The sequence below is a fragment of the Rhea pennata genome, chromosome 26 (assembly GCF_028389875.1).
Source record: "Rhea pennata isolate bPtePen1 chromosome 26, bPtePen1.pri, whole genome shotgun sequence".
NCBI lineage: Eukaryota > Metazoa > Chordata > Aves > Rheiformes > Rheidae > Rhea > Rhea pennata.
Genome location: NC_084688.1, coordinates 6,834,051 through 6,861,034, shown reverse-complemented (window position 1 = coordinate 6,861,034; position 26,984 = coordinate 6,834,051). Strand labels below are relative to the sequence as shown.

The window sequence follows — 26,984 nt, the reverse complement described above, 5'->3', positions numbered from 1 at the left end:
GTCTCAGCGTAATGAAATGCCATTGTGATATGTGTTTCTTAGAGAGAGTCCTGAATATATAGATAGATAATGCAGAAGGGAGCAAGCAGGGACTGATAGACAGGAGTATGAATTGTTTCTAACACAGGAGAGAGAAATGTAGCAAAGAAAGGTTTTGTTTGTATTTCCTTTTTTTTTTTTTTTTTTTTTTTTTTTTTTGAAGAATATGAATGTGAAATGTAAATGGTCTTCATAAAATAGTAAAATGGATGGAAAGATTTTATAGGAATAAACAGCCAGAGGATCTGATTAATATGAATGGACAGATTCAGACACATCAGCATAAAGCTACCATATTTGGTTTTGGTGGCTCTATTTATCTTACAACATTTTCCCCCCAAAAAACTAGGAAGGTAAGGTGGAAAACCAGACCACCTAGAGGGAATTCTTCCCCTTGCAGTTCACTGGCATGCGAGGACTCCACGTTTCTATTTTCACAATCCTACTGATCACTCACCTGTCAACACTTGTATCACCTCCATCATCTGGAATGGCCAGCACCTCCAGGCACCCATTATCTCTTCCTTAGTTGTTAAATGAAATGCTATCGCAGGTATCAGCCTAAAGTCTGAAACAGAGACATACATAGTTAATCAATTAACAATTCTCTCTATTCCCTCTCCAGCAAAACAAAACAAACAAACAAACAAAAACCCCTGACAAGTGTTAAGGGGAAAATGCAAAAACATAGTAAAACACAAATTATTAGAATAAACATTTTACCACCATTATTTTATAATTCAAGGGGTGCTGCAACAACTCCTTTTCCTGGAAGTGAAACTTTTGGGTTTGTAGTTTTGTTAACTGTAGTGGTGTGGGAATGTGAACTGGTTACTGTAGAGAACACCAGAAGCATTTTAATGTTTACTTTGTGTAGGTAAGACACACTGGGTAGACTGATTTGCAGTATGACCCAAAAGTGGGTTTTTTCAGACACATCAGCTAAGGACTAAGCTCATGATTTCAAGTTTTGGCTAAAATTTGTCCTGCAATTGTTGCTGCACCAGCTTCAAGTGGATTTCTTCTTTTTTTTTGGCTTTTTTACCGGACTTGGTTACTGTTTCCCTCTTTCGCAAGAAAGGTAGTTCTGAAAAATAACTGGAGAAACTTTATTAGCTCCAGACCATTCAATTATCATACTTTCCTGACTTTTCTTAAATATGGAAGCTATATTTGGAAATGATGATTCTACACTAATTAAAACTTTTCTAGTTTTCATAATTGGCATCAGATTAGAAACAGGAGATATGTCTTTTTAAACAGTGATTTTGAGAAAACAGAAAAGGAGGCTGTCTTTCAGGGCAAAATCCTCATCTTCCTGAGTTTAAAAAAAAAAAAAAAAAAAAGCAACACAAGATCTGATTTTATTTTATTTTTTTTTCAAGTCAAATTCAAAAATCAAGGCATTAAAAACATTTGCAGTTAGCAGGATAGGCCACAGAGGCCAAACAAAACTGACAGTAGGAGAGAAAAATCATCTAGAAAGAGCTGCTTGTAAGCAAATCAATATGACCCTTACGTCCTCTGTCTTTTTTAACAAGTTTAATCAGGTACAGCCTCTGCAGAAGGTGAAGACGGTGAAGAAGAAACAGGAACTCAGAAGCATAAGGTTTTCTTCATCTGAATTCTGGCTTCAGATTTTAAAAGGAGCCATCCTGAAAATCTTCAATGGCTTTCTCACACCATATTTTTCTAGTATGCATTATGTTGCTAGACAAAGGACTTAGGGATGGTGAAACAGCAATTCTGCATTCTGCTTTTTATTTCCTCCAGAAAACATCTTAGTTTTAAGAATTCCCTATCTTACACTGGAGCAACAATGCAATTCAAAAGTAATGAAACAGCTAGCAGACCAATCTTCAGAGAGCTAGCAGTCCAATGTTCATCGAACTCCTGTAAAGTAGTTCAAATTTTGTCCTGACTAGTTCAAAACAGGTGTTGTCATCCTGCTCTTTGCCTTTCTTATTCCTCTCAGGATCCTGAACTCCACCACCTCATGGCCACTCTAGTCAAGGTTACCCTGAACATTTTCATCTTCAACCAGACCTCCTTTGTACATAAGTAGGAGACACAGCAGAGTGCCACTCTTTGTTGGCATCTCTATCAGCTTTCCAGGAACATGCTAGATTGCTTGTGCCTTGCTGTGTTGTCCTTCTAGCAGATATTGGGGTGGTTGAAGTCCTCTGTGAGGACCAGGGCCTGTGAATGTGATGCTACTTCCAATTGTTTATAGAAGGCCTCATATACTTCTTCCTGATCAGCTGGCCAATAGCAAACACCCACAGCAGTGTCATCCATGTTAGTCTGCCCCATAATCCTTATCCATAAACTCTCAGTCAGCCCATCATCCACTCCTAGGCAGAGTTCCATATCTTCTAGCTACTGTCTCACATAAAGCGTGATGTGACTATTCCTCCTCCTCAGCTTCCTGGCCTATCCTTCCTAAAAAGCCTGCAGCATTCCAGTCATACTAGTCAGCACACCATCTCTATAATCCCAGTGAGATCATAGCACAGTAACTGCACACAGATCTCCAATTCCTCCTGTTAATTTCCCATGCTGCACGCATTAGTGTATAGGCAATTCAGAGAGGTATCTAAGTGTGATGATTTCCCAGAAGTGGAGCAAGAGGTTTCCCCATAGCGTTGTCTTGTAGATACTTCCTTAGCTGCATGCAGGTGCTGCAGGTATCCCCACTTGAGTCCTGTTTTGCTGACTGTATGGTCTCTATAACTCTCCCCTTCCCTTATTTTTCCTAGTTTCAAGCTCTCCTTACCAGGTTGGCCACTCTATTGCAAAGATGCTTGTGCCCTGCTTAGCAGGATGAATCCCATCTCTCCCAAGCAGATGTTGATCTTCAAACAGGGTTCCATGGTCATAGAAACCAAAATCTTGTTTTCAACACAAGCTGCACAGCCAATTGTTGACTCAGAGTATCCATCCACTCCTCCTCCCATCTCTCCCCTTCACTGACAGGATTGAGGAGAAAATTATGTGGGCTCCCACACCCCTGACCACCACCTCCAGAGCTCTCTAGTCATAATGATGAGGATCCCTTCTTTGTGCCTTCTGCATGAACTGCTGTGTCTGTTGGATGCCTCTATAGCGTACTGACTACAATCTGACTATAATGCTTTGTGGACAGGCTCTTCCTCTTGTTCATTGTCCAGAAAGTACCATGCACTGCTTGGTCCTTCTACATGACTTTTGTGGCAAGGTGTTCAATTTCAACCAGTGTCAGCCACCAGCTGTATAGCTTCCCCTTATAGTTAAAGGAGGAAATGATTTATAGATGTCTCCGACTGCATAGTAGAATGATAAGGCCTATATGGTGAAAGGCACCTGGCACTTGGCATATATCACCCCATGTCATAATACAAGCTGAGGTCTGACTTACTAAGCAGCAGCCTTCTAGTAAAGGATGTGGGAATCTTGGTGGATTAAGATGGAGGAAGTGAAAGGATCATCAGAAGGAAGCATCACAGAGTTAGGGTGGTGGAACATGGAGTATATGAGGAGAAAGACAGTGAGAACTGTATTTGTTTAGCCTAGGAAAGAGAGAGTGGGGGCAAGAGTAAGAGGGATTGCTGGAAGCTAGCATCAGCCTTAGCTTTTTAATGGGGGTGTGCAGTGAATAAACAGGGGAAGACTGTCACGGAGACAGGCACATGTTAACTGATCAAATATTCCAGCTGCCAAAACACTTGGTGTACAAAACCCGTAAGGAATGGCAGGTTGCAACTTGATGCCTTGCACCACCTAGGCATCAATCTGAGCTTGTGTACTGCTAAAGAATTACTGCTTCCCTTGTTATCTGTATACCTAAAGGATTACCGCTCCTTTTGTTACCTGCAACGCATATGCAGTACTCCTCATTATAACCTATATTAATTCACCTTAAACCTATGCTCCCCCAAACTCACCATGGGCCAGTGCTCTGCAGTGGCTGGGACAGTCCAGTCACTGCCCTGTAAGGCTCCCCTTATGATTCGGGGATTTCAAGGTAATAAATATCTAATAACTTTACTCCAGAGTGGTGTCCTCTACCTCTGCATATTCCAAGTATCAGTAACCACTGTTAACAGGGAGTTATGGAGAAGATGAAGCCACACTTCACTCAGAGGCGCACAGTGAAAGAACAAGAGGCAACAGGAAAAATATTACAGCAAGAGAAATTCTAACTAGATGGGAGGAAAAAAAATCCTGTGAGCATTGCTAACACTGGACTAGGGCACTGTGGGATTTCCAATCTTAGAGTTATTTAGAACTTGACTGGGAAAGACCCTAAATAATGTGACCTAATTTTGAAGTTAGCCCTGATCTGGAGTAGAAATATACAAAGGTTCCTTCCAATCTAAATCACTCTATGACATCTTTTAGATTAGAGGTACAAGTTTCTACCCTATATTAATAAGACAGTACAAGTCATCTTGCTAATGAAATCCATATTTAGAAGGAAAGACACTTTGTTAAAGTTTCCCCTACCAGAGTTTGACTAATGACACCAACCAGGATTAAGAAAACACTTGCATTCAATCATTTTCTTGTTTCATTAGTAAGAACCTCTTGCCAAGGTGAAGCCATAGAAGTCTGGCAAGCTGATGTTTAACCAGAGCTCTGTTGTGACTGAATTCATACTTCTTCTTCCCCCCCCCCCCCTTTTTTTCTTTCTCTATGATCAGGGAACTGTAGGTCCTCTTCTACATTTTGTTGCTCATAATCTATCTACCATCAATTACTGGGAATGTGACCATTATCTCAGTCATGTTGGCTGACTGTTAACTCCGCAGCCCCCGGTACTTTTTCCTCTGTGACTTCTCTTTCTTTGATGATGACAGCTCCTGTTTTCCAAAATGATGAAAGATTTCATCTCTTTGGAAAAGATTGCCTCAGTGCCTAGCTGCACAAGTAACATCTCACAAGGCTACTTCTTCTTTGGCACCACTTAATTCATCCTCTTGGCTGTTGTATCCTCGATCACTAGGCGGCCATCTACATCTCACTTGGATACTCTATCACCATAAGCCTCCAGATTGCCTTCTGATTATGGCTGTTTTCTTTGGCTGGGGGATTCCTCTTTGTCCTATCCTTCATCATCATCATCTCCTGGATCCCTGTTAGTAGGCAAAATGTTACCAACCACTTTTGCGACAATGAGCGATTGATCAAGCTCTCATGTGCAGATACCTATCTGCAGGAGCTGATGGAGTCTATACTGTTCACTGTGGTGCTCCTAAGCTTTCTGCTATTTACCATCATCTCATATCTGCACATCATCATCGCTATTCTCTGTATCCCCTCACCCTGAGGACAGAAAAAGGCCTTCTCCATTCATCCCTCCCACATCACTGTGGTACCATACCATCTTCCGGGATGGTACCACCTTCATGCATATAGTGTCAAAGAAAGAGTTCTCCTTCAACCCCAAGCAGTAGTCTCCCCGCAGATGGCTGCTTTCACTTCCTTGCTCAACCCCTTCATCTACCTTTTGAGAAACCAGCAGGTCAGGAATGCTCTGACAGACACTGCCTCATACCTCCTAAGTGGTATAAAGAGTTTCAGAATGAACTCTAAATCAAATGGTCAATAAGGAATTCTCAAGTTTTCCATGGGTCCTGACTTTCTCCATAAACTTTGGTCCATCTCCGAAAATTTCTATAAAGAAATTTTGCATGCATTATTCCTATGTGCATGACTTTCCTTCTCATACTGCCATTTTTAAAAGGAATGCTTTAAAGTGAGTAAAAAATAACTCATATATTCTGCAAGCTCCAAACACAACACTTTATACCTCTCAATGACATAGTATATAATATTAGACCTATTCATTTAAAAGAGAATTATCTTTAGTAGTATAAATGATTCTGCTAATAAAATATATATTCATATAAGAGTCCAAGAAACCTTCTTTTACCTGTCCACTCTCCATACAGGCACAATACCCATAGTACTGTATGTACACAGTATACCTACAGTACTAATACCCATTCCTCTCCTTTGCAAGTGCCAAAAAGAACAGGCAACAAATTCAATTTTCATATGCTTTACACCACTGCTGGGATGAAAAATCCTCCTCTTCAAGGACCAGCTGACTACACAGATCAGAACATTAGGAAATGGGCATTTTGTGATGTTTGTAGACTGTTCTCAAGGCACATAACACTTTGACATTGGTCATAATCTATTTACAATTAAAGTAGAGATCTCACTCCAAGCATATGCATGTAAATAAGGAAGTTCATAAAGGATCACATTATGAGAAAGCTTTCGTGCCCTTTATGCGAAATCAGCATGCTAGGGAGCCTCTCTGAAATGCTTATCAAGTAATGCATGCTGCATAGAGAACAAACAGGATGAATTAGAAGTCTCTGCAGTTCCATGACTACAGTCTCAGTGGGATCATAGACGTGTGGTGAGATAGTTCATATGACTGGAAGCATGCAATGGAGAGGCTCTTTAGGAAGAACAGACTGGGAAGGCGAGGAGGGAGACAGGAGTTGTAGCTGGAATGCATGGAGTTCTACCTAGGGCTGGGTGATGAGACAGCCAAGAGCTTACAGGTAACGATTAGCAGGCAAACTAGTATGGATGACATGGTAGTGGGTGTCTGCTATAGAACACCTGATCAGGAAGAAGCAAAAAATGAGGTCTTCTTCAGGGAACTGGAAAAGGCCCTGTGTTTGCAGGCCCTGGTCCTCAAGGGATACTTTAACCAGGAAAAAGGCATTTAAATCCCTCTGGCCTTTAGGTGGCAGCCAAGGATCAGAGATGAGGCAGAGGACAAAGCAATGGGACATTGTATTATAGGGCTGGAGAAGGATGTGGCTTCAAAACAGCCAGAGCAAAATAAGGATATCTGATGGGAATAATAAAAGAGATTGATTCATTTATTTGCCTTATCTTTAAAAATGAGAGCAATAGTAATGAACTATCACCTTCATTGCTATTGTTTCTAGCACTTCTTCAAGAGATTCTTCGTTGCTTCCTAGGACTCTAAAGTGTGGCCAGCTCTTCGTTAGAGATCACTTGGTCTCCCTGAACTCTACGGAGTTGTTCTGAGATGTTCTAAGAGAATAACTGATATGCTTCTGTTACCAGCTGAGCCGCTCAACCTCTAAACTGGGAGCACTACCACTACCTCAAGAGAGTCATCTGGTGACATTTTAATACCTATGGCTATCTCATTTGGCCTATAGCTACCACTCCAGAAGTGCACATTTCCTCTAGAGCCAGAGTCATATCTGCCAGCCCCATGCACATACCTTCTTTTCTCTAAAATGTGACTGAAGACCTGCATTTTGAGACTGAAATGGCACCCTAGGTATGCATAATGCCATGTGTACGGGGTACTTTAGCTATCTTCCTGGTCAGTGGAGATCTAGCAGACAGTCACTACTGTTGAGAGCTGCCCAGCCCTCCCTAAATCAGACAATGTCTAGACAGATGAACAGCTCATGAAGATGTATGCATTTAGTGCTGTTCAGTGCTGAATGCTACCTAAAACACTGTAGTGTCTTTGCTGGAATGAGCCTTGGTGAGCAAATGTTCGTTAAGTACAGTTGTGTAGGAGGTAGTAACCTCAAAGTGGAGGCTAGGAGAAAACAGTATAAACCATTTGAATTCAGAGGCTTAAATGCATAGTTACACAATGTTGATGCCACAACTGGGCAACATTTTAATTAATTGGAAGGGCTACTCCAGTTCTCATGACTGCCTCAAGGAGCTAGAAAATACCTTCAATACGCTCCCCTTTAAGGCTTTTTTGACCTGATTGTTTCTGAGTGAGTAGATGTATGGGTTAAGCATCTGAGTCACCACAGAAAAGAAGAAAGAAAGAACTTTGTCAGAATGCTGCCCACCTCGCTGTGCTGGGCGGATATACCTGTAAATGCAGGTACTGTAAAATATCATCACCACCATGAGGTGAGCTGAGCAAGTGGAAAATGCTTTCTTCCTACCTGTGGAAGATGGGATATACAAGATGGTTACAATAATGCAGCCATAGGAAATGGTAGTTATTATTAACGTACCAGGTATGATGATAATTATTATGATCAGCATCAATTCTTCGATGAAATCTGTGTCTGTACAGGACAGCTGCAACAACAGAGAGGTATCACAATAAAAGTGGTTCATGACATTGGGACCACAGAACGGCAACTGGACAATCATAATAGTGGGAGGAAACATCAAGAGGAAACTCACTGCCCAGCAAGCCAGGACCGGTTGGAGGCAAAACCTGCTGTTCATAATGGCTTTGCAATGCAAAGGGTGGCAAAAGACATCGATCAAAAGACATTGTTGCCACATGGAAAAATGTGCAGGTGCCTAAGTAAAAGAAAAGCAGCATCTGAAGAAAACAACCAGACAGAGAAATTATATTCCTCTCTGTCAGAAGGCTGTAGAGAGTACTTGGGATGAACGTGGAAGTGAAAGCGATTTCCAAAAGGGCAAAATTCCTGAGGAAGTAGTACATTGGGGTCTGAAGGCACTGGTCCACAAGAGTGATGATGATGACAGTGATGTTTCCAAGCAGAATCAAGAAGTAAGCAATCACAAGAAACATAAAGAGGGAAATCTCCAAATAGCGGCTGTTGATCAGCCCCAGGAGGACAAATTCCACTACCCTTGTGGTGTTCATTGAGACTTTATGGCTAGCAGAAAAAGAAAAAAAAAAAAAAAGAAAAGCCTATTTTGAGAACTAGTGGAAAACTGGTTAAAGCGGCATATCCAATATACCACATCTAGGTATATAATACATACATGTATGTCTGTAGGCATATAAACAAATATCAGAGTATAAGTACAAGGAGAAGTAAAATATCAGATCTACATCATTTTAGATTTTTTCATTCTCTATGGTAGGATTTAAAAATAAAGAATAAAACCAAAAATATAAGAACAAAAGTCAGTCTGATTCTGCTGAGATAAAAGGGGTATGCCAGTAAGAAACCCTTGTGAGTGATCGGAACAGCCACAGAAATCACATATTAACATTCTTGTTCACATGAATACCGTCCCAAGCTCAGCATCCTCATCCCAGTTAAAATGATTCTTAGAGATTCTATTTTGCAATGATTCTATTGGATTAGTTCAGAAAAGTGCATGTGCGAAAACTGTTTAGAACCTCAGGATGAAAAAATCTTTAAACAGAGTGACAACATTCACCCTCCATCAATTTCAGAAAAGGCAAAATGCACACAGTGAGTACTTTGACTAAGTATTCAAAGACCTATTATTTGAAATTAATTCAAAAGCAATACTGCAGAGGAATGCAATAATTCTGTAGACTGACACAGAAGAAGGTTAGATGGAGTAGTTGATGGATACATTACTATTGCAGAAGAGAAATTTACTCTAGTAAAACAGAGAGATGAGAACAGGGAGGGGAGGGGGAAAGAGAGTGAGAGACTCCACAGAGGAAAGCCCGAACAGAAGAAAAGTGATGCTACAAAGTGAATGATGTCTAGATACCACAGAAGGAAGCAAAATGCACAGAAAAATGCATAGATATTACCCCAAGTAAGATAAAGTATAAGAGAGGAAAAGGGAAAAAGTATCAGAAAACATTCTGTTTATTTGTTTTTCGTTTATCTTCAGCTCTACAGCTCCACTGGATCAACTTTGATGCTGATGGTAACTCTTTTTTCCCCATGGCCCAAGAATTCCTCCCATCTTATAACATAATACTCCAAGCTCAGACATGTCGTACATTGCACTGCGCCTACTGTACTACAATAGTCACTACTGCAATTGCCATTACCTTGTGTAAGTGAAAGGCAACCTGAAGACTCTGGCAGAAATAGCATCCGGCAATGCCCTTCAATTATACTCTTTTCTTTCAGGTTTACAAGGTCCCGTCTACGGTGTTTCAGCTGCATTCTACTTCTCTTCTCTCCTAGACGTCAGGCCTCCTTGCCCTGAAGAGAGATATACTTTGGACAATTATATTTGCACTCAGATCTCCCCTATGTCTTGATCTTTCAATCTGTTTTTAGACTCTGAAATCCTGAAGCTTATTTCTGCCCTACAATGCCATCAACAAGGTGGCATTCATTTCTAAATGAATGGGACGGGGTAGGTGGAGGGGATAGTTCTTCAAAACTATCTTGTTGAAAGGATCCTTACAATATGTTTAACAAAAGGCTACAGATGAACTATAATGCTATTACCTTCCTTATCACACTATTCCCATCCACTCTTTCCTCTTTAGTGTTCTTTCTCAAGTAAAACTCAGGAACATATTGCATCATCCCAGGATTATTTCTCATTTTACATCAAAACAAAACAAAATAAAAACACAGAAATATAAAATATAGAATGCCCTTTCCTAATACCACAGATGACAGATATTCTTTGGAAGCTGAGACAGGTCCCTTAAAACAAGAAATTCTCTGAGTAACAACTAAAAAATTCTACTTTAGTTTGAAAACTAAACCATTCAGTTTTCCAAAACATTATCCCTTTGATCTTACCTTGTCTCCCCTCCTTCAAAAAAAAAAAAAAAAACACTTAAACTTCATAGAATACTCCAAATATTTACTGATACATCCACAAAAGTCAAAGATGCTTCTAAAAGGGGTCTATGTCTGATGTTTATCCTCCATTTAATTTGACACTTGGTAAATAAATCTCTTCTCTTTTCAGCTCCTTTTTATAATAGTAGTAGCATATTACCATCACTCCCTCATTGACTCAAAGCTCAGAGACCAATTAGGCATTGAGATCTGCCAAAGACCTTCTGGGGAAACACTTCTGAAATCTTAAGGAACAACAAGAATATAATCAAAGCAAAGGAAAAGAATGAGATTGGGAAGGACCTCTGCAGGTCCAAAACCCCACTAAAACCAAAGCTAATTTCAAAGCTGGACCAGGTTGCTCAGGACATTGTTCAAGATAAGCTTGGATATCTCCAAGAATGGAGTTTTCATAACCTCTCTGGGCACTTCTAAGTGCTTCACCACTTTTACTGTAAAAAGTTATTTACTTGTGTCCAGCGGAGATTTCCTTGCTACAGATCATGCCTCTTACCTCTTGTTCTTTCACTACGTGCTTCTAAGAAGTCTAGCTCTGACTTTCCTATTAGACTAACACAAGGTTGATGACATCTATTTTTTTACTTGTAGGGTTTCATGCTGTGCACATTTCTCCAAATGCAGCCTAATAAGTGCCAAGCAGCAAGAAATTTTCATTTCTCTTGAACTGCTGGATACACTCTTACTAATGTGGTCCAGTATGCAGTGAACCTTCACTATCACAAAGACACATTGTTGACATGTTCAATATGCAATTCACCAGGACCCTCACAGGTTTGTTTCTGAAGACTTGTTCCACAGTCATTTAGCATCCAGTCTACACTTATCTATACAGTTATTCCATAGTCACAGAATCACAGAAACAGTAAGGTTGGAAGGGACCTCTGGAGATCATCTAGTTCAACCTCCTCATCAAGCAGGGTCACCTACAGCATGTAAAAATGTGTTGCATCCAGACGGGCTTTGAATATCTCCAGAGAAGGAGACTCCACAAACTCTCTGGGAAACCTGTTCCAGTGCTCTGTCACTCGCACTGTGAAGAAATTCCCCCTCACGTTCAGGCAGAACTTCCTGTGGTTCAGTTTCTGCCCACTGCCTCTTGTCCTTTCACATGGCACTACTGAAAAGAGTTTAGTCACATCCCCTTGACACAATCCCTTCAGATACTTATACACCTTGATAAGATCCCCCCCTCAGTCTTCTCTTCCCCAGGTTGAAGAGGTCCAGCTCTCGCAGCCCCTCCTCATAGGGCAGGTGCTCTGCTCCTCTGATCATTGGGAGGTTGGACTAGATGATCTCCAGAACTCCCTTCCAACCTTACCTATTCTATGATTCTATGATCATCTCTGTAGCTCTACGCTGGACTCTCTCCAGGAGCTCCATGTCTCTCTTGTATTGGGGAGCCCAGAACTGGACATAGTACTCAAGATGAGGCCTCACCAGGCCTGACTATAGTGGCAGGATTACCTCCCTTGACCTGCTGGAAACAGTCTTCCTTATGCACCTCAGGATACCATTGGCCTTCCTGGCTACAAGGGCACATTGCTGGCTCATAGTCAACTTGTTGTCCACGAACACTCCCAGGTCTTTCTCTGCGGAACTACTTTCCAATAGGTCAGCCCCCAGCCTGTACTGGTGCCTAGGGTTAATCCTCCCTAGGTGCAGGACCCTGCACTTGCCCTTGTTGAACCTCAGGAGGTTTCTCTCCACCCAACTCTCCAGCACGTCCAGGTCTCTCTGAATGGCAGCACAGCCCTCAGGTGTATCAGCCACTCCTCCCAGGTTGGTATCATCAGCAAACATGCTGAGGAGGCACTCTGTCCCCTCATCCAGGTCACTGATGAAGAAGTTGAACAGGATGGGACCCAGTACTGGGCTCTGGGGAACTTCACTAGCCATGGGCCTCCAACTGGACTCTGTGCCACTGATGACAACACTCTGAGCTCTGCCTTTCAGTCAGTTCTCAATACACCTCTTTCCATTCCACGTGTAAGACTGTGAAGTGGAGCAAGTCCAGTTCATCTCACTTAGTACCTAAACTGGTCAAACCCCATAGCTACTCAGTGTGGGTACTGCCAGGAGGCACAAACAATAGAAAGGAATAAGAAATATTAAACTACTCTTTGGCACTGTCTTCATCTTTCTATTATCACTATTAGGAGTAAAGTGACTAGCACAGAATCTTAAAGCAGAGATCTAAAGATAGTGGAGAAAACATGTCCTTTTAAGAACTTGTAAGACACGTAAGTTTCTAAGTCAGTGAGATGCAGTTTCCCATATCCTTACTTAAATTAGGACTCACCCATCTCAATCAGCCAGTTTTGTAGTTGTGGAGGCAAGCAATGTGCAAACTGGCATTACTTATGTGCACTACTGCAAATCTCAGTTCTGCAAAGATCAAAATTCAGCTATGACTTAATACTTTCCCTCTTCCTACAATTCATAATTTAGGTTAAAATCCTTTGCCAGGCTCCAAGGGGAAAAAAAGGTGATCTTCATTGACCATTCAGCCCAGAAGGAAAGAGAGTGGCTTCAAACTATAGCTTGTTAATTTGCAACATGTGTTTCTCTACTTTGGTGATGTTACTAGAGTTACTAATATAGCAGCACCATAAGATGTTTTGCCATGAGGAAGTTCTGAATAATGATGGGAAATGATCCATGATATCATGGTGTACCTTGTCAGTAGTTTCAGATACTGTTCTCCTGCCACTTGTTGGTCCATGGCCTTTATCAAAGCTCACCACATTCAGTTGTTTGTGTTGTCCTGACTGCCATGGCTTATTACACTCTGCTACTCAGCTCTTGATCAAGGCAAGGTTATGATATTCCCTTTCCACTTCATGCTTTTCCCTTGCCTCTATCTGATAAATACATAGTTTCATACATACATGCACTCATACTTTCACTTGCATTATACATAATTAGTGGCAAAGAGAGAAAGCTTTCATGTGTCTCATTACACACAAAACAATTAGAATAAAAGCTAGTATGATGCAAGCCAATCAACCACCATCAGTGGTAGTTGATGTCCTAGTAATCTTCACCCTTATGAAAGCAGTTTTTCTGTATTCACCATTCACTAAGTTTTATGTACTGTGCTTTTCTGAGAAAGATAGCCAGGGAATTTACAGACCATCTAGTCATTCAATATATAACTCAAACTTCACACGATTTTGTCATTTCCTGTCCTTTGATCTCTTATAGATGTTGTGGCCCACTGAGAGTGCAGTACTCATAGCATAGATGCTCAGTGTTCATCAGGTGTACTGGAAATGTGGACTCTGGGAAGGCTACACTGTTAAGACATCTGCTCTTACCTCTCACTATTAATGGCTAGTAGCAGCTCAGCATGAACATATAATCATTCCACCTCAGCTTCTATAGAGTGCCTGTGTATTAGTGGTTCCCCCACTGTCTCTGTCACTGTAGGTTTTATAGACAGACATTGGCCCAGGTGGACAATCAGTTCAGTCCACAGAGATATCATGATATGCCTTTCCAGCAGTTATAGGTATTTTTCTTCTGTTACTTGTTGATTGGTGGCCTGTACCAAGGCCTGTGGGTCAATGTTTGCATTGTCCTGTTGGCCAAGACTCATTCTACTTAAGTTATTCAACTCGTGAAAGGAAAGGTGGTGATACTCCCATGACATACACCCAGACACACCAACAGTGAGGTGATTGTAATGCCCTGGCCAAATTATAAAATGAGATAAACCACAACAAAGAAGTGGTGCTGATGTTGCCTGGTGTGTTTCCTTATGCTCTCTACACAGAGGATAAGAGTTAAAGCATCCAAGTGCAGTAAAGGAAACACACTAATATTAGCAGAGAGGACAGGGAGGTTGAATGCTAGCATAGCAAGCTTCAGTTTTGGGGCGATTTTTTTTTGTTTTATTTTTTTCTAGCTGCTAAATTGATCAACTCATTCATGAGGAATTCAGAGCACATTTGAAATTAAACCTCGAGCATGCAGGATAAATGTTGCTTCTAGAGAAAAGCATCACATAACATAGGCAAAAACCACAGAGACATGTAAGAGGACCAGGAGAAAAAGATGCTGTAGAAAAAAGAACAAAGAATCTCTACGGGACTTGCAAGGAAATTAAAAGTATAGAAGATAAGAGTTACCTGGCTACATCATTATTTGTAGAATCATTAGGTGATCATAAATTATAGAAAAATATGGTTTAGAAGAGACCTCTGGAGGGGGATTAAATTTAGCTCAGATGGTTAGAGCATGGGGCTAATAATGCGAAGGCTGTGGGTTCAATCCCTGCATGGGCCATTTTTTTCCCTGCTGAGCAGGGGGGTTGGGCTAGATGATCTCCAGAGGCCCCTTCCAACCTTACTGATTCTATGATCTCTGGGCCAACTCCCACCTAAAGTAGAATCAAATTAGAACAGGGTGTTCAAGACTTGTGTAGTTGAGTTCTGAAATTTTCCAGGATATTCAACAACATTTCAGGGGTCCTGTTCCAATATTTAACTACATTGTGGAAAATGTTTTCTGAACATCTAATTAAAATTTCCTTTGTTGTAGCTTGCGTCCATTGCTTCTCATCTTATTCTCTTATGCACCTCCAAAAAGAAGCTAGTTCTGCCTTCTGCATACCCTCTCATAAGGTAGTTGAAAGCCACAGTGAGATCACACTTGAGCCTTTTCTTCTTAAGACTGAATAAACCAAATCGTCTCAGTCTCACCTCATGTATTTTGTTCTGCATCACTCACCTCTGCTAGACTTACTCTAGTATGAAAATGACTGTCATGGTCAGGGATGTCCCAAACCAGACCCAATATTGCAGACAGAGATTCACAAGTATTGAACAAAGGGGAAGAATCACTTCCCTTAACCTGCTGGCTACACTTTTAATAAGGCAGCCCAGAATATGGTTTATTCAGTGATTCCTCTTAACTTCTTACTCACAGAAGCCCCAAGCCTTTTTCTGCAAAGCTGCTTTCTAGCCAGTCAGCCCCAGCCTGTTCTGTTGCATGACATTATTCTACCTCAGGACCAGGGCTTTGCTATATACCTTGCTTATCTTCGTGGTGTTACTGTTGATCCATTTCTTAAACATTCAAGGCCAATCTGAAAAGCAGCCCTGCCTGCCAGTACAGTCACTGCTCCTCTCAATTTCCCATTGTCCACAAAATTGCTGAGAGTGCACTCTGTCCCACTGTTCAGATTGTTAATAAAGACAATAAATTGTATTGGCAACAGTATCAGTCCCTAAAGGACTCCACTAGTAACCAGCCATCAATTGGACTTCGCATCACTGATCATCATCACCTTTTGAGCCTAGAAGTCTTGCTAATTTTCCTCCACTTTATAATTCACATGTCCAGTCTGCAGCTCACCAATATTTCTGTTCAGCCTAGCTCTGGAATAGTAATTGTTAACTCCCCTGAAAATATCCTTATTCAGGGCTATGGTGGGGACACAGAATGCCCTCCAGTCTGTCTTTCTTCGCACATCAGCAAGGCAACTTACTACAGATCTCAGCAATCCTGAGCAACATGAAGACGTTGGAACGCCCCAAGATGGCAGCCATTGTCTTTGCCCAAGTCATAGTGGCATAGAGCTGGCTGGGGTTGGGAGGGTACAGAGGAAACTCCTAGAGTTCCAGATGCTTCAGTCTGGGGGAATATGGGAATATGCAGGGGGGCCTCCCAAGAGCAGCAGGTGCTGGTCTGGATGAAGAAGCAGGGAACATGGCTGTGGGGCCATTCCCAGACATCCCTTGCCGCTATGCCTCACAAGAAAGGGGACTCAGGCAAACAAGTATTCCCAGAGAAGCAAGAGATGCTCACATGGGCAAGTAGCCAAAGGAAAAAGGTCACAGGCCCCCTCCTGGACTTGGCAGGGAACTGCCGGGAGAACTTGCATGCTCAGGTCACACTCCCCTCCAGGACTGATGAACTCTCACCAGCGAGGGCACTGCAGGCTGTAGAAGGAAGCCAGGTAACCCCTTCCAGACTACGTCCTAACAAAATCATTCTGTCAATCTCCACTTCCTCAATGAGCTCAGAGAAGTGGCGGGTCTCCTAGGAGACCAGGACATCCAAGTTCAGCACACAGAGGCCCCATTGCCCAGCTACTGAGAGTTGCCCAGGCAGTAGAGGAAAGGAGACATTTAGAGACAAAACCAGGGTACGAGACAAATCACTTCTCTTGGAGCCCTTCAAGAAATAATGAGGACATGACCTGAGGAAAGGGCACCTGTACACACCCCAGCTCAGCCCTAGCACTTACAAGCACAGCCTTCAAAGGGGAAACACCTTGCATATTTTGATATGAAAGAGAGCAATGTGTACCCACTTGCTCTGTTTACCCCACAGAGGGCTGTGTTCACCACAACATAATAATATATTTTTTGGAGAATTTTTATCCCCATCCCACAGAAACATCCTTAGATAAAAGTCCTTAGATAAGACATTCACGGGAGGAAAGTATAGGAGCTGGAAAGGTGCAGGTCTGCAAAGGGTCATACTATAGGATTGATGCCTTGATGTTGGTTGAGTGAGACAGAAATATCACTTTTGTCAGAAGTGAGGGGATAAGAGATTGTCCCCATCCTGCTGTTTGCTGTTTGCCTCAAAGTATTCCTGGTTTGAGAATGGCAGGAAAGTTGGAATGATTTAAACAGAAGTAAGGTACAGAGTTTCTTGAAAAGTCTTTTCTCTCTCTCTCTCTTTTTTTTTTTCCTCCTCAAACTGAAATAAGCAGAGACATTTTGTTCTTTAACCTTGTTACAGCTCCTTTGGCCTTCCCAGGAGTATAATAATAATAAAAAAATAATAATAGTTTTTAACAAAAACTAAGGTTTATCTTTTCCCAGCTCTGAGAAGTGGGCCACAAGAGCCAGGCTTCCACTACTCTCCTGTAGGAATCTGGACAGTCCTTCCATCAGAAAATTGCCAAATACACTTACACACACACAGACATATTCAGAGAGACATATACACACTCAGCTGGGTCACCTGAGGTCAGAGCATCTGCCAGCAAGATATTCTGTTCCTGTCTATGATGATTTCTCTAAACAGGCCATTCCAAGCTCACATACCTTGCCTAACCCTGTATATACGAAAAGATACAGTTGTTGGGTTTGAAAGAGCATGTGCTGGTGGGAGGCCAGGAGGATATTTGTTGTGGCTTTGCCACTACCCAGATCCTGCCTCCCCCAAATAGCACACAGGCACCTGAAACATCATCTTCACATCCCAGAGCTGTGACTGGCAAAAGCCTTTCCTCCTCTCCATCTCCAGACCCCCATACTGCTCCTTTTCGGCCTGTTAGAGTTCCCACTGTCTGCATAAGGCACCCCAAGCCTGCCATAAGTCATATATGGGATCCCCAGCAGCAGCACTGGGATTGCAACACTCCCAAAGTCAGTGCTGTCCTGAAACGCCCAGATCCAGACTGCCCCCTCCATGGGGAGAATTGAGCCCAGGTACTCCCCCCGTTCCACTGAACAAGAATAACGTGCCCCCCCCAAACAGGCATCAGTGTTCCCAAAGCCTCTTTTAAAGCAGTAACTGCCCCTAAGGGAGAGCAAGACACCCCTGTCCCTCCAGAGGATGGCGGCTGACGCTTGTTGCTGGGCCATGACTACTCATGGCATATGGGATTTCTAGCTGGATTTTTGGCCCACCTGCTGCTGGGAGGCCAGGTGTGCTTGCTAGTGGACAACAGCGTCTCAGGGGTGCAATTCCAGCGGAGGGAGGGAATGGGGACTCTTGGATGAGCGCATTATACTTGTGCTGGTGACTTTGTGTTGAGACACTGCTGCTCGCACTATCGCGACACGCCTGCGTTACTGGACGCGCGCATCCGGAGAAGTGAGGACGTCTCCTTACTGCCCGTAGCAACACTCCCCGGTTGGCTCCCCTTGGCTCCCGGAAAGCGCAGGGACGCGTGCCGGAATAACGCCCCCCGCCAGCTGCCTACTGACCTCCCCTCCCCTTCCGCCCCCCCTCACCCCAGTTCTGCTTCTCCGCCCCCGCACGTACTCTCGCGCATGCGTATAAGTAGTAGGCGGTGTTACAAAGTTTCGCCCTTTTCCTGGCATGGGAAGTGCGCTTGCGCAATAGTAGAAGCCACACAGTAGCATGTGCGCATGCGCACCAGCCCCCCGGTCGTGTCGTGCGCATGCGCTGTATAGTAGTGCCCCGGAAGTGTTTGCAAACGTCCTTTCCGTCCACCTCACCCGCTCTCGCTGGTTGGGAGGAAGCATGTCGGGCGCGGCGGGCTCCGGTTCGGGCGCGGGCGCCGCGGGTTCGGTGGGCTCGGTGGTGCGGCGGTTCCTGGTTGAGTACAGTAGCGGCACGCCGAGCCGCCTCAAGGTGCTGGACGCCTACCTGCTGTATGTACTGCTCACCGGGGCGCTCCAGTTCGGCTACTGCCTCGGCGTCGGTACCTTCCCTTTCAACTCCTTCCTCAGCGGCTTCATCTCTGCTGTCGGCAGCTTCATCCTCGGCGGTCAGTATGCCAGGCCAGTCGCCCTCTTGCCCCCGTTCCCCGTGTGGCCCTTCCCGGTGACCAGAGTCCACTTAGTAGTTGCGGGCTCCCCTTAACGATGCTCGAACCTTCTGTAGCAACGGTGGAATCCCTGGCAATGCCCATATTGCCCTAGAAATAACCCTCATTTTAGTGGTAGCTAGAGAATACCCTTAGCAGTGTCTAAACTTTCTCTGGCAACTATGCAATACCCTTACTAACTGAAATGGTCTAAATATTGCTTGACAAGCAGTAAATGCCTTTAGCTACTTGAGAATAGCCTTAGTGGTCCTCAAACCTCCTCTGGCAACCAGGAAATCTCTTTAGCAACTGTGCAAAACCTTTTTGGGTACTTTCAGAGCTTCTTCTGGCAGCTAGGGAATCCTTTTAGTGAATGTGGAATTCTAGCAAACCCAGACCTTTTGTGACAACAATACTGTTGCAGCCATGAAGTCCCTTTAGCAAACAGAGAATTAGGTGTAGATACCTCTAGAGCTCATGGTTGTGTAGCAGCCTGGGATTCTCCTTGGTAACCTTAGAACATTGAGTTCTGCCTGCTGATCTCTGCATTCTAGCAATCTCAAAGCTTGTCCCCTGGCAACTGTGCAGACCCTGGCAACTACAGAACATCCCTGAGCTGTGGCCCCCTAGCAAACATGAGGCATTGCCTAGCAACTGTAGAACAAATCATAAAAGCCTCAGCCTGGTCCTTAGCAGAATGTTCCACAAATGCTATGGACCTGCTGGGTGCTGCTGAAAACATACCACAAAACCTGCCCCCTTATTGCACCCCAGTGTTTTCTTAGCAACCCCAGAATGTTCCTTCTCTCTAGCAATCATGGAATCCTCCTAGTTAGCATCTTGTGTTTGTGTCATTCCTTAGCAACCATCCCATGGTCACCCCAACCTCTGACAACTGTTTCAGGATGCTACTGTCCCTTAATACACACAAAACTATCTTGTTGGTGCACTGCCCTACTCAACACACAGTTGTTTCCATGACAGTGTCATCTCATGATAAGCCTGTTCCCCCAGGATCTACTTGACCAGCTGTTACATTCTAGTGGTCTGGGAGAGCTGATGAGCTGATCCTGTATCTGCTCTATACATATCCCATGCCTATGTCCTGCTCATCCCGTAACAAAGGTACAGTCATCTCTCTCTCTCTCTCTCTCTCTCTCTTTTTTTTTTTTTTTTTTTTTTTTTTTTTGTAGTACTGGAATGGAACAGTGACCCAGGCTGTGATGAACTGCCCCAGCAAGACTTGGTTCCTGCCATGGTTTTTTTTCCTGATCTCTAACGTCTCATTATCTTGCCCTGCCATACAGTGTGCCTCCGGATCCAGATCAACCCCCAGAACAAAGGAGAATTCCAAGGCATTTCACCAGAGCGGGCATTTGCTGATTTTCTCTTCGCTAACACCATCCTGCATCTTGTCGTTATCAATTTTGTTGGCTGAGCTCTAGAAGAAACCGTGAGGTACTGACCTACAGGACCATGGAACAGGCAGCCTCAGTTCACACAGCTTTAGTACTTTGAAATAGAAAGAGAATCCAGGAATCCTATCTCCCATTTCCCTCTTGGCCAAATGCAGTTAAGTAGTTGTCCTCAAGGTTGATTTAGGACTCAGATTTAGGGCTTCTTGGTTTTGTATGGGTATTTTGGGGGTTTTATCATTTACAGGACAGTTTAACCTGAAAGAAATCTACACATTTCTCTCTGAGAAGGGAAAGTCCCCTCTTTTCTTTGAAAGAGGAGCCTTGAGACTGAGATTACAGGGTTCTGTCGATGAGGGTGGATCCTATTTGGAGGCCATAGAAAAGCTGATGTCTGAACCTGAAGTTTCTCAGCAGATGAGTGAAGGAAATTTGGGACAGAGAGAGTTTGAAGCTAGAGGGTGGAGAGCATACTCTGTTGTTACTGCTGCAAGGGACCACAAGATAATTGGAGATTGTTGTGTATTTCTTCTCCCTGGTGCAGAAACTTTCCTCACTATCTTTCTCTCTTTCTAGGTCTTGAATTCCTCTAGTGCTCAGATGCCAAAGCCTCACACTGGGAAATGCTCTTCCCCAGCAGACTCTTTCCTACTTCTTGGTGGGAGAAGGGGAAGCAGGAATAAAGATTTTTCCCACAGACTCTCCTATGGAGGAGGGGTCTTCTGCCTCATTCCAGTTACTGTAATCCTTTCTTTCAATAAAGCCCTTCATAATACTGCTGTCTTGCCTGTTGATGGCAGATACAGAGGTTCACCTAACTCTCTAGGTCCCTTTAGCTTCAGCTCCCTGCTTTTATCCCCACCACCTCTGCCATTCTACCCAGCAGGCTTTTTTTTTCAGTGACCCAGTTTCAGGGGGAAGCAGGAAACAAGTTGCCATGGAAACTCAAATGCCAGCCACACTTTTCAACTTCATATTTCCTGCCCCTTTATCTCATGGAAAGTATCTCACCAAAATGTCCCCAGGTTTCAAAGCCGTGGAAGGCTTGTTTTAGACTGTGGTTAGCTGTCATGAATGGAAAAGAGCTAAGGGTGTGCTTAGCACATCCCCAGTGTTACCTATCTTCCCCTCCCCCTAGGCCGTCCCATGTCTCTTGAAGTCGAGCCCCAACCTGGTCTTACAGCCTTGCTATGACCTGGTAGTCATACAGCCACATTAGCATGGTGTTAGCTTTTCTGCAGCCCCATATGCTGATAAATTGAGGTGAAAAGAGCTGCCAAGGTGTGTCAGTGCCTTGGGCACTTGGACAGTGCTGCACTTGAGCTGTTCCAGCTCTGTGAAGGCCACTCCTCAGACTAAACCCTCCTAAAAATCTTCCCTCCCTAAGGGATGATGAAATGCTTAAACTCAACGACTCTGGCTCTTGGCCTTTGCCTTCTCAAGTCAAGGCTGGCTTCCACATTGAGGCCCGTTGCATCTTCATCCTGACAGGGAAATTAGAGCCCTGTAAGAATCAGACTATGGGCACAGGATGGGATATTATGTGCTGCTGGGGTAACCCAAGGTACAACCTCCCCAGCACTGGCCACAGAGTTAACCTGGGTTACTTTTAAGTATGGGGCTCAATTGTGGTGCTGATCCTACTTGACACTTGTCTGGTTTGCTCTTGAAATACTGGATAGGTAAAATGTGTATTCAGATAATGGTGCAAAGAAATCCTTATCTGCTGAAACACGGAAAATAAAACATAGGGTCCAATAGCTTCAGCTTCTCAGCACTAGATTATGGCTCTTTTTTACCACCTTTCTTTTTGCAGTGCTGGCTGTGCTGCAGCCATTAAGTCCATAAATCTTCTAAGTCCCTTGCCTAATATAGGGTGTGAAGAGTAAGGTTTGAGGCCACAGGGCTTTTCTTTTTCTTGAAGGATGCTGTCCTTCAAGATCTGTGATCTGTGCTGGGAAAAGAGAACTTGTGCCAGCTCTCAGTTCCCTAAGGCCATTAAGCAGCATTTGTTCATGAACGTATGAGCTCTGAACTGATGTTAGGGTGCTGGAGGGTAGCATGAATGAGACTGGATGGCATGCATGGATAGAAAATGAGCTGCTGAGCTTTTCTTTTCCTTGTAAGAAGAGCCCTTTGAGCCAGGCTGGTGACAGGATCTCCCCTTTGCCATTCCCCCTGCTGCTGTTTATAAGCTGTGAGTGCCTCCTTGTGGGTTTGTCTTGCTCAGTCTACCCTATCCTTTTGTTTTAGAGAGAGCCTTAGAGGCTAGGCCTCCCTGTGGCTAGTTGTACAAACTGCACAGAAGCATGTGAAAAAAGAATTGAGTATGTTCTGAATATTTTTTTCCTGATTTTTGCTGACTTTTAGTGCCTCTAGTTGCCATAATCTCAGCCTAAGATTTCAGGTCCTAGAGCTATTTCAGGACCTGAATGAGCTTCATAAAAGCTACAGGGATCTTCAGACTCTGCTCCTTAGAAAGACCATGTTAGGGTCCCTGTTCATCCTGTAGAAGAGGGCAAGATGTTGTTTCTTGGACAAATTCTTGGACAAAGTCATGTTTAATAAAGGGTAACAGAGGCAGGGTAAGGTGTTTTCTCCAACAAAGCTGCTACAAAAGATGCAAGTTCATCTCCAAACCAAAGTTAGGTATTAGGGGGCCAAAGCTAGCATTTTTCCTGCCAGTATGAGATGACTGTCAGGCTGCTTTTTTCTCCTTTCTCTTTTGACTAGAGAGAAGTAGGATTTTTCTGTATAGATTCACTGCCTATATAATGGGGTACAGAGACCTATCAGCAAATGCAGAAATCTTTTATGCCACTAAATTCTTCTTCCTTGCCACCTAACACTCTTTTTTATTTTCTCTTCTACCCTTCTTTCTCCCACCTACATTATACCTGGCTTGATCTTTCCTGTTCTGCCCACAAGAAGTCCCCCCTCCCAAGGTTAGGCTGTGGTAAGAGAGCAGGAAGAGAGGGTGTTTTAGCCCTGTTCCACTTTGGCTTGTGGTCTAACGTCTGCTCTCTTCCCCCACATGCTTTTCTGCCTCCCTGCCACGTGCCATACCAGCTCTGCGCCCTCTACCCTATTTTTGTGCTTCACTTTCCGGAGGAAGCGGTTTCTGCGATAGGACTTAGGGGAACAAGGTGACCCAGATCTCGGTTGTGTCGTCATGGAACTTGTTATGCATACTTTTTCCTTCACCACCTGGGCCATGAGACCCATTCTGCTTCCTGTCCTACTTTGTTTTTTCCTGTCCTCATTTTCCACTGTGTTTTTTTTTTCTTTTTTGAAATAAACAAGAAAGCACAAAGGGGCAATGGGGTCACAGATGATGGTGGTGAGAGACTGAAATCCCAGTATCTGAAAGCATCTTCAATCTAAAAGTACAAATTCAGTGTCTTGGAGGTCACATGCTAATGTTCATTCCAGTCAATACATTTAACTTTATGTATACGGTCATTCCCTCACTCAACTAATCTTACAGTTAGGGGTATTTGCTCTGGAGGAGGAAAGATTGAGACATGTAAAGAGAGGTAAGCAGTAAGCTCTCTTCCTTGACCTTGCAGCCAGGAGTGGGTTTGAAGTACAACACACAAGATTTAGCATGGATAATAATTAAAAAGATGCTGCAAAAGCTAAGAGTGTGGAAACTGCTCTTTCACATCCCTGAAGTTTTTAAAGCAAAGTTAATTAGTTGGGAGTATAGGAAAGTAGGACCAATATTGCCTTGTAACTCAAAAATGGTCTAGGCAGCTGCATTAAGATCTCCTTCTCCATAATGCAGCAGCCCTAATAACAAAAAAATTGAAGTTTTAAGACCATCTGCTGACTGGAATTTAAGATTTTAAATACTCATGAGCTTTCTACAGCTAGGGAAAAATGAGACTGGGTGTTCTGCCAAGGTAGGAGAATGAATCCCTCAGCATCTGTGCTAAACTAATCCAAGTAATCTGTGCTAAGCTAATGAGAGCAATAGAAAATTTGAAGTTGTTTCTGGGCAGGAGGGGTCAGTAACTGTCAGCTGGTGACAGGCTGCCTACTAAGTGGTCTGGTGGCAACAGCATGATGAAAGATCAGGGAGATCTTGATGTTCTGCTGTTCAGCACTGTGGACTCGTATCTTGTGATAGGGATTTGTGCTGTGCAATGGCTGCACACAGAGAAACTTTCCCATGGCTTCCACCAGGGCTTTTGATTAAAAGTGTTTGAAACATGAGCCTTTCCAAAATCAGACCCTTGCGATGACTGCAAATCCAGTAGGTTGAGAAATAGCCTGTGAAAGAGAAACATCCCTACCAGTCTAGTGAGTTTTTCTCTGCCACTTATTTTGGGCACTGGTGTGATGGTACAAGTGAGGTTATACCACCCTAAGTCTTGCTGAGACAGTACGTTTTCCTCAGAATCCTTCTCACCTCTCCCTCCAGAGAAATCTCTGGTGTTTCAGAGAAGATAGAAACGGTCGTCACAAAAGGAGAAAATGCCTTTTTCGTCTTCCCAATGACAGGCTGAATCCTGAGACACAGGCTGGTAAGTTTGCTATCAGTAATACAAACCAGGCACCTTGTTCCTCAGTGAAACTTGTGACTGGGTGACAGTTAAAGGCAGGATACTACAGGCTGCTACATCCCCCATAGCACTAGACATCTGCCTTTAAGAACTTGGATCACTTCCTTGTCCTCTCAGTGTGATCGAGCCATGTTTCATCCTTTCTTTCACCATAGCACTAGTTCCACTCCTGGAGGAGACATGCTTTCCCCTTTTCTCCCTCCCTCCAAGCCAGCCAAGCTGTCCTTCTTGCCATCGAATACAGTCAGAAGGTGTGTCCAACCTACAAACAAAAGAAAGTTGGTAGCCGTTCCCCTACAGTGGAACAAGCCAGTCATCACAGTGTCCTGTGGGCAAGTCAAACTGAAGGAAAAGTTATATTCTGTCCCTCTTGATACCCCTTTCCTTCTTCATCCCAAAGGCCAAGATCACTTCTAAAACTCATCTGAAGGGTGAAACAAGTTCCTCAAACTAAATATACAAAAGACAAGCAAGTTTATTATTATTGATAAGAATTGTTTAACAGCTGCCAAAGGTTTGAGGAAATGTCAGTGCATCAGAGTGATTGGCACTATAATTCAAGACTTAGCAGCATGCAAATTTCACTTGAATATATCATTTTTAAGGAGCATATACACAAAGAGGTAAGTATTTCAGGATCGTTTTATATAATGGTTAAAAAAAAAGGAATTTATTAGGAAATCTAAGGCTATTAGACCTAAACAACAACAACAAAAAGTTGTTTATATTTGTGGTAAACACAAAGTCAAATATTAAGCTGGTGTAAATGCAACAAATGTTAAGGAAGAACAGATTTTTTTTCTTAAAAAAAATTTTCTTCCGTGATAATGAAGCAAGAATTTCACCAAGTTCAGGATTTCTGGGAGATCTAGCAGCAAATTTCTTAGGGAAGAAAAGATACCCTGTTCTGATCTAGCAAAAGACAGCAAGATACAAGGTACAGCACCTTGAATGAGACTTCCTTTGTTTTTCAGAGTTTTTCATTTGCAACTGAAATGGGGATGGTAGAGCATGGCAGGAAATGTCCACGCTAAGATATGCATACATGAAAGCTGTCAAAATATGAAATATTCACTCAAGAGATATTTAGCTTTCAGCTTTCAAAAACACTCCCCCAAGCAGAAATTGTACATGTCATTTTAGTTCAAGTAGCAGGGATATTTGACAATCTATAATAACAATCTATGCTTCATGAAAAATTGCCAAGCTAAATGATTCAGGTGTGCAGGAGAGTAGACTTCTGAGAATGTAGGCTTATTTTTGAGTAGCTTTGTAATAATGCAAATAAAGCAACTTAGCATATAATGGCTGGCATGATATAAAAAAACAGCAAGTGATGTCTGCTGCCACAAAATTTGCTTAATCCTTCTGGCATATGATGCTCCGGCAGAGCTACCTCAGCAGATTTTTTTTTTTTTTTTGTGCTTCAAGTCTGTGCCGACTGGTTACTTTGATTTCTAAAAAAAAAAAAAAAAAAGAAAAGGCACTTTGTTAAACCATGATCTGAATTATGGTCACAGCTAAATAATCATAGACTAGATATATCTAAGCAATAGAAAGAGGAGAAGGGGACACTGGGCCAAAACTAACATATTAGGTGTGAATTTTTAAAGCCAATGAGCACCAAACTTTCCTGGCTGGAGATTGATCAGGGAATTAAATCTAATGGATGAAGGCAGACAAGGGAAGGAAGTAAGAATAGGAGAGATACATGCCTAGAAAGAAGACAAAATTAAATTTGCATGCAGATAAAGAGGGGTAAATAGAGATATGCTTGGAGGTAAAGATCTGCAAAAGAGTGGAGGAATTGAACTAATGGTAGATATTGGTCCATGGACAAACTGCATAAACAGCTATTACAGAGAGGAGGATCACTCATAATTAATGCATTGATCCAAACATTTTC

At 43.0% G+C, this 26,984-nt stretch overlaps 3 protein-coding genes and 1 long non-coding RNA gene across 5 annotated transcripts in view; 1 reads left to right on the top strand and 3 right to left on the bottom strand.

Annotated features, from left to right (window-relative positions):
- Positions 1-18,502, bottom strand: part of LOC134151265 (uncharacterized) — a 44,702-nt gene extending 26,200 nt beyond the window's left edge. For both annotated transcript variants that reach the window (XR_009960810.1, XR_009960809.1), the window contains exons 1-3: positions 18,230-18,502; positions 9,803-9,959; positions 497-607 (exon numbers count right to left, since the gene is read on the bottom strand). This is a non-coding gene — a long non-coding RNA (uncharacterized LOC134151265). The remainder of the gene's footprint in view (positions 1-496; positions 608-9,802; positions 9,960-18,229) is intronic.
- LOC134151045 (olfactory receptor 6E1-like) lies at positions 7,744-8,680 on the bottom strand. The gene is given in 2 exon segments (XM_062595327.1): positions 7,744-8,323; positions 8,325-8,680. Coding segments are annotated over 2 exon segments (936 nt in total).
- A 258-nt stretch (positions 18,503-18,760) lies between the features above and the next one.
- DAD1 (defender against cell death 1) lies at positions 18,761-21,285 on the top strand. Its single transcript, XM_062595707.1, has 3 exons — positions 18,761-19,056; positions 20,403-20,553; positions 21,087-21,285. Exons 1-2 carry the CDS (start codon positions 18,810-18,812, stop codon positions 20,531-20,533), a joined length of 378 nt encoding a protein of 125 aa, XP_062451691.1. The 5' UTR covers positions 18,761-18,809; the 3' UTR covers positions 20,534-20,553; positions 21,087-21,285.
- Positions 21,286-25,535: 4,250 nt separating this feature from the next.
- LOC134151352 (M1-specific T cell receptor alpha chain-like) overlaps positions 25,536-26,984 on the bottom strand; it is a 157,245-nt gene continuing 155,796 nt past the window's right edge. The window contains 1 exon segment of the mRNA XM_062595819.1: positions 25,536-26,535. Coding sequence (XP_062451803.1) covers positions 26,505-26,535 — 31 coding nt within the window. The 3' untranslated portion in view covers positions 25,536-26,504.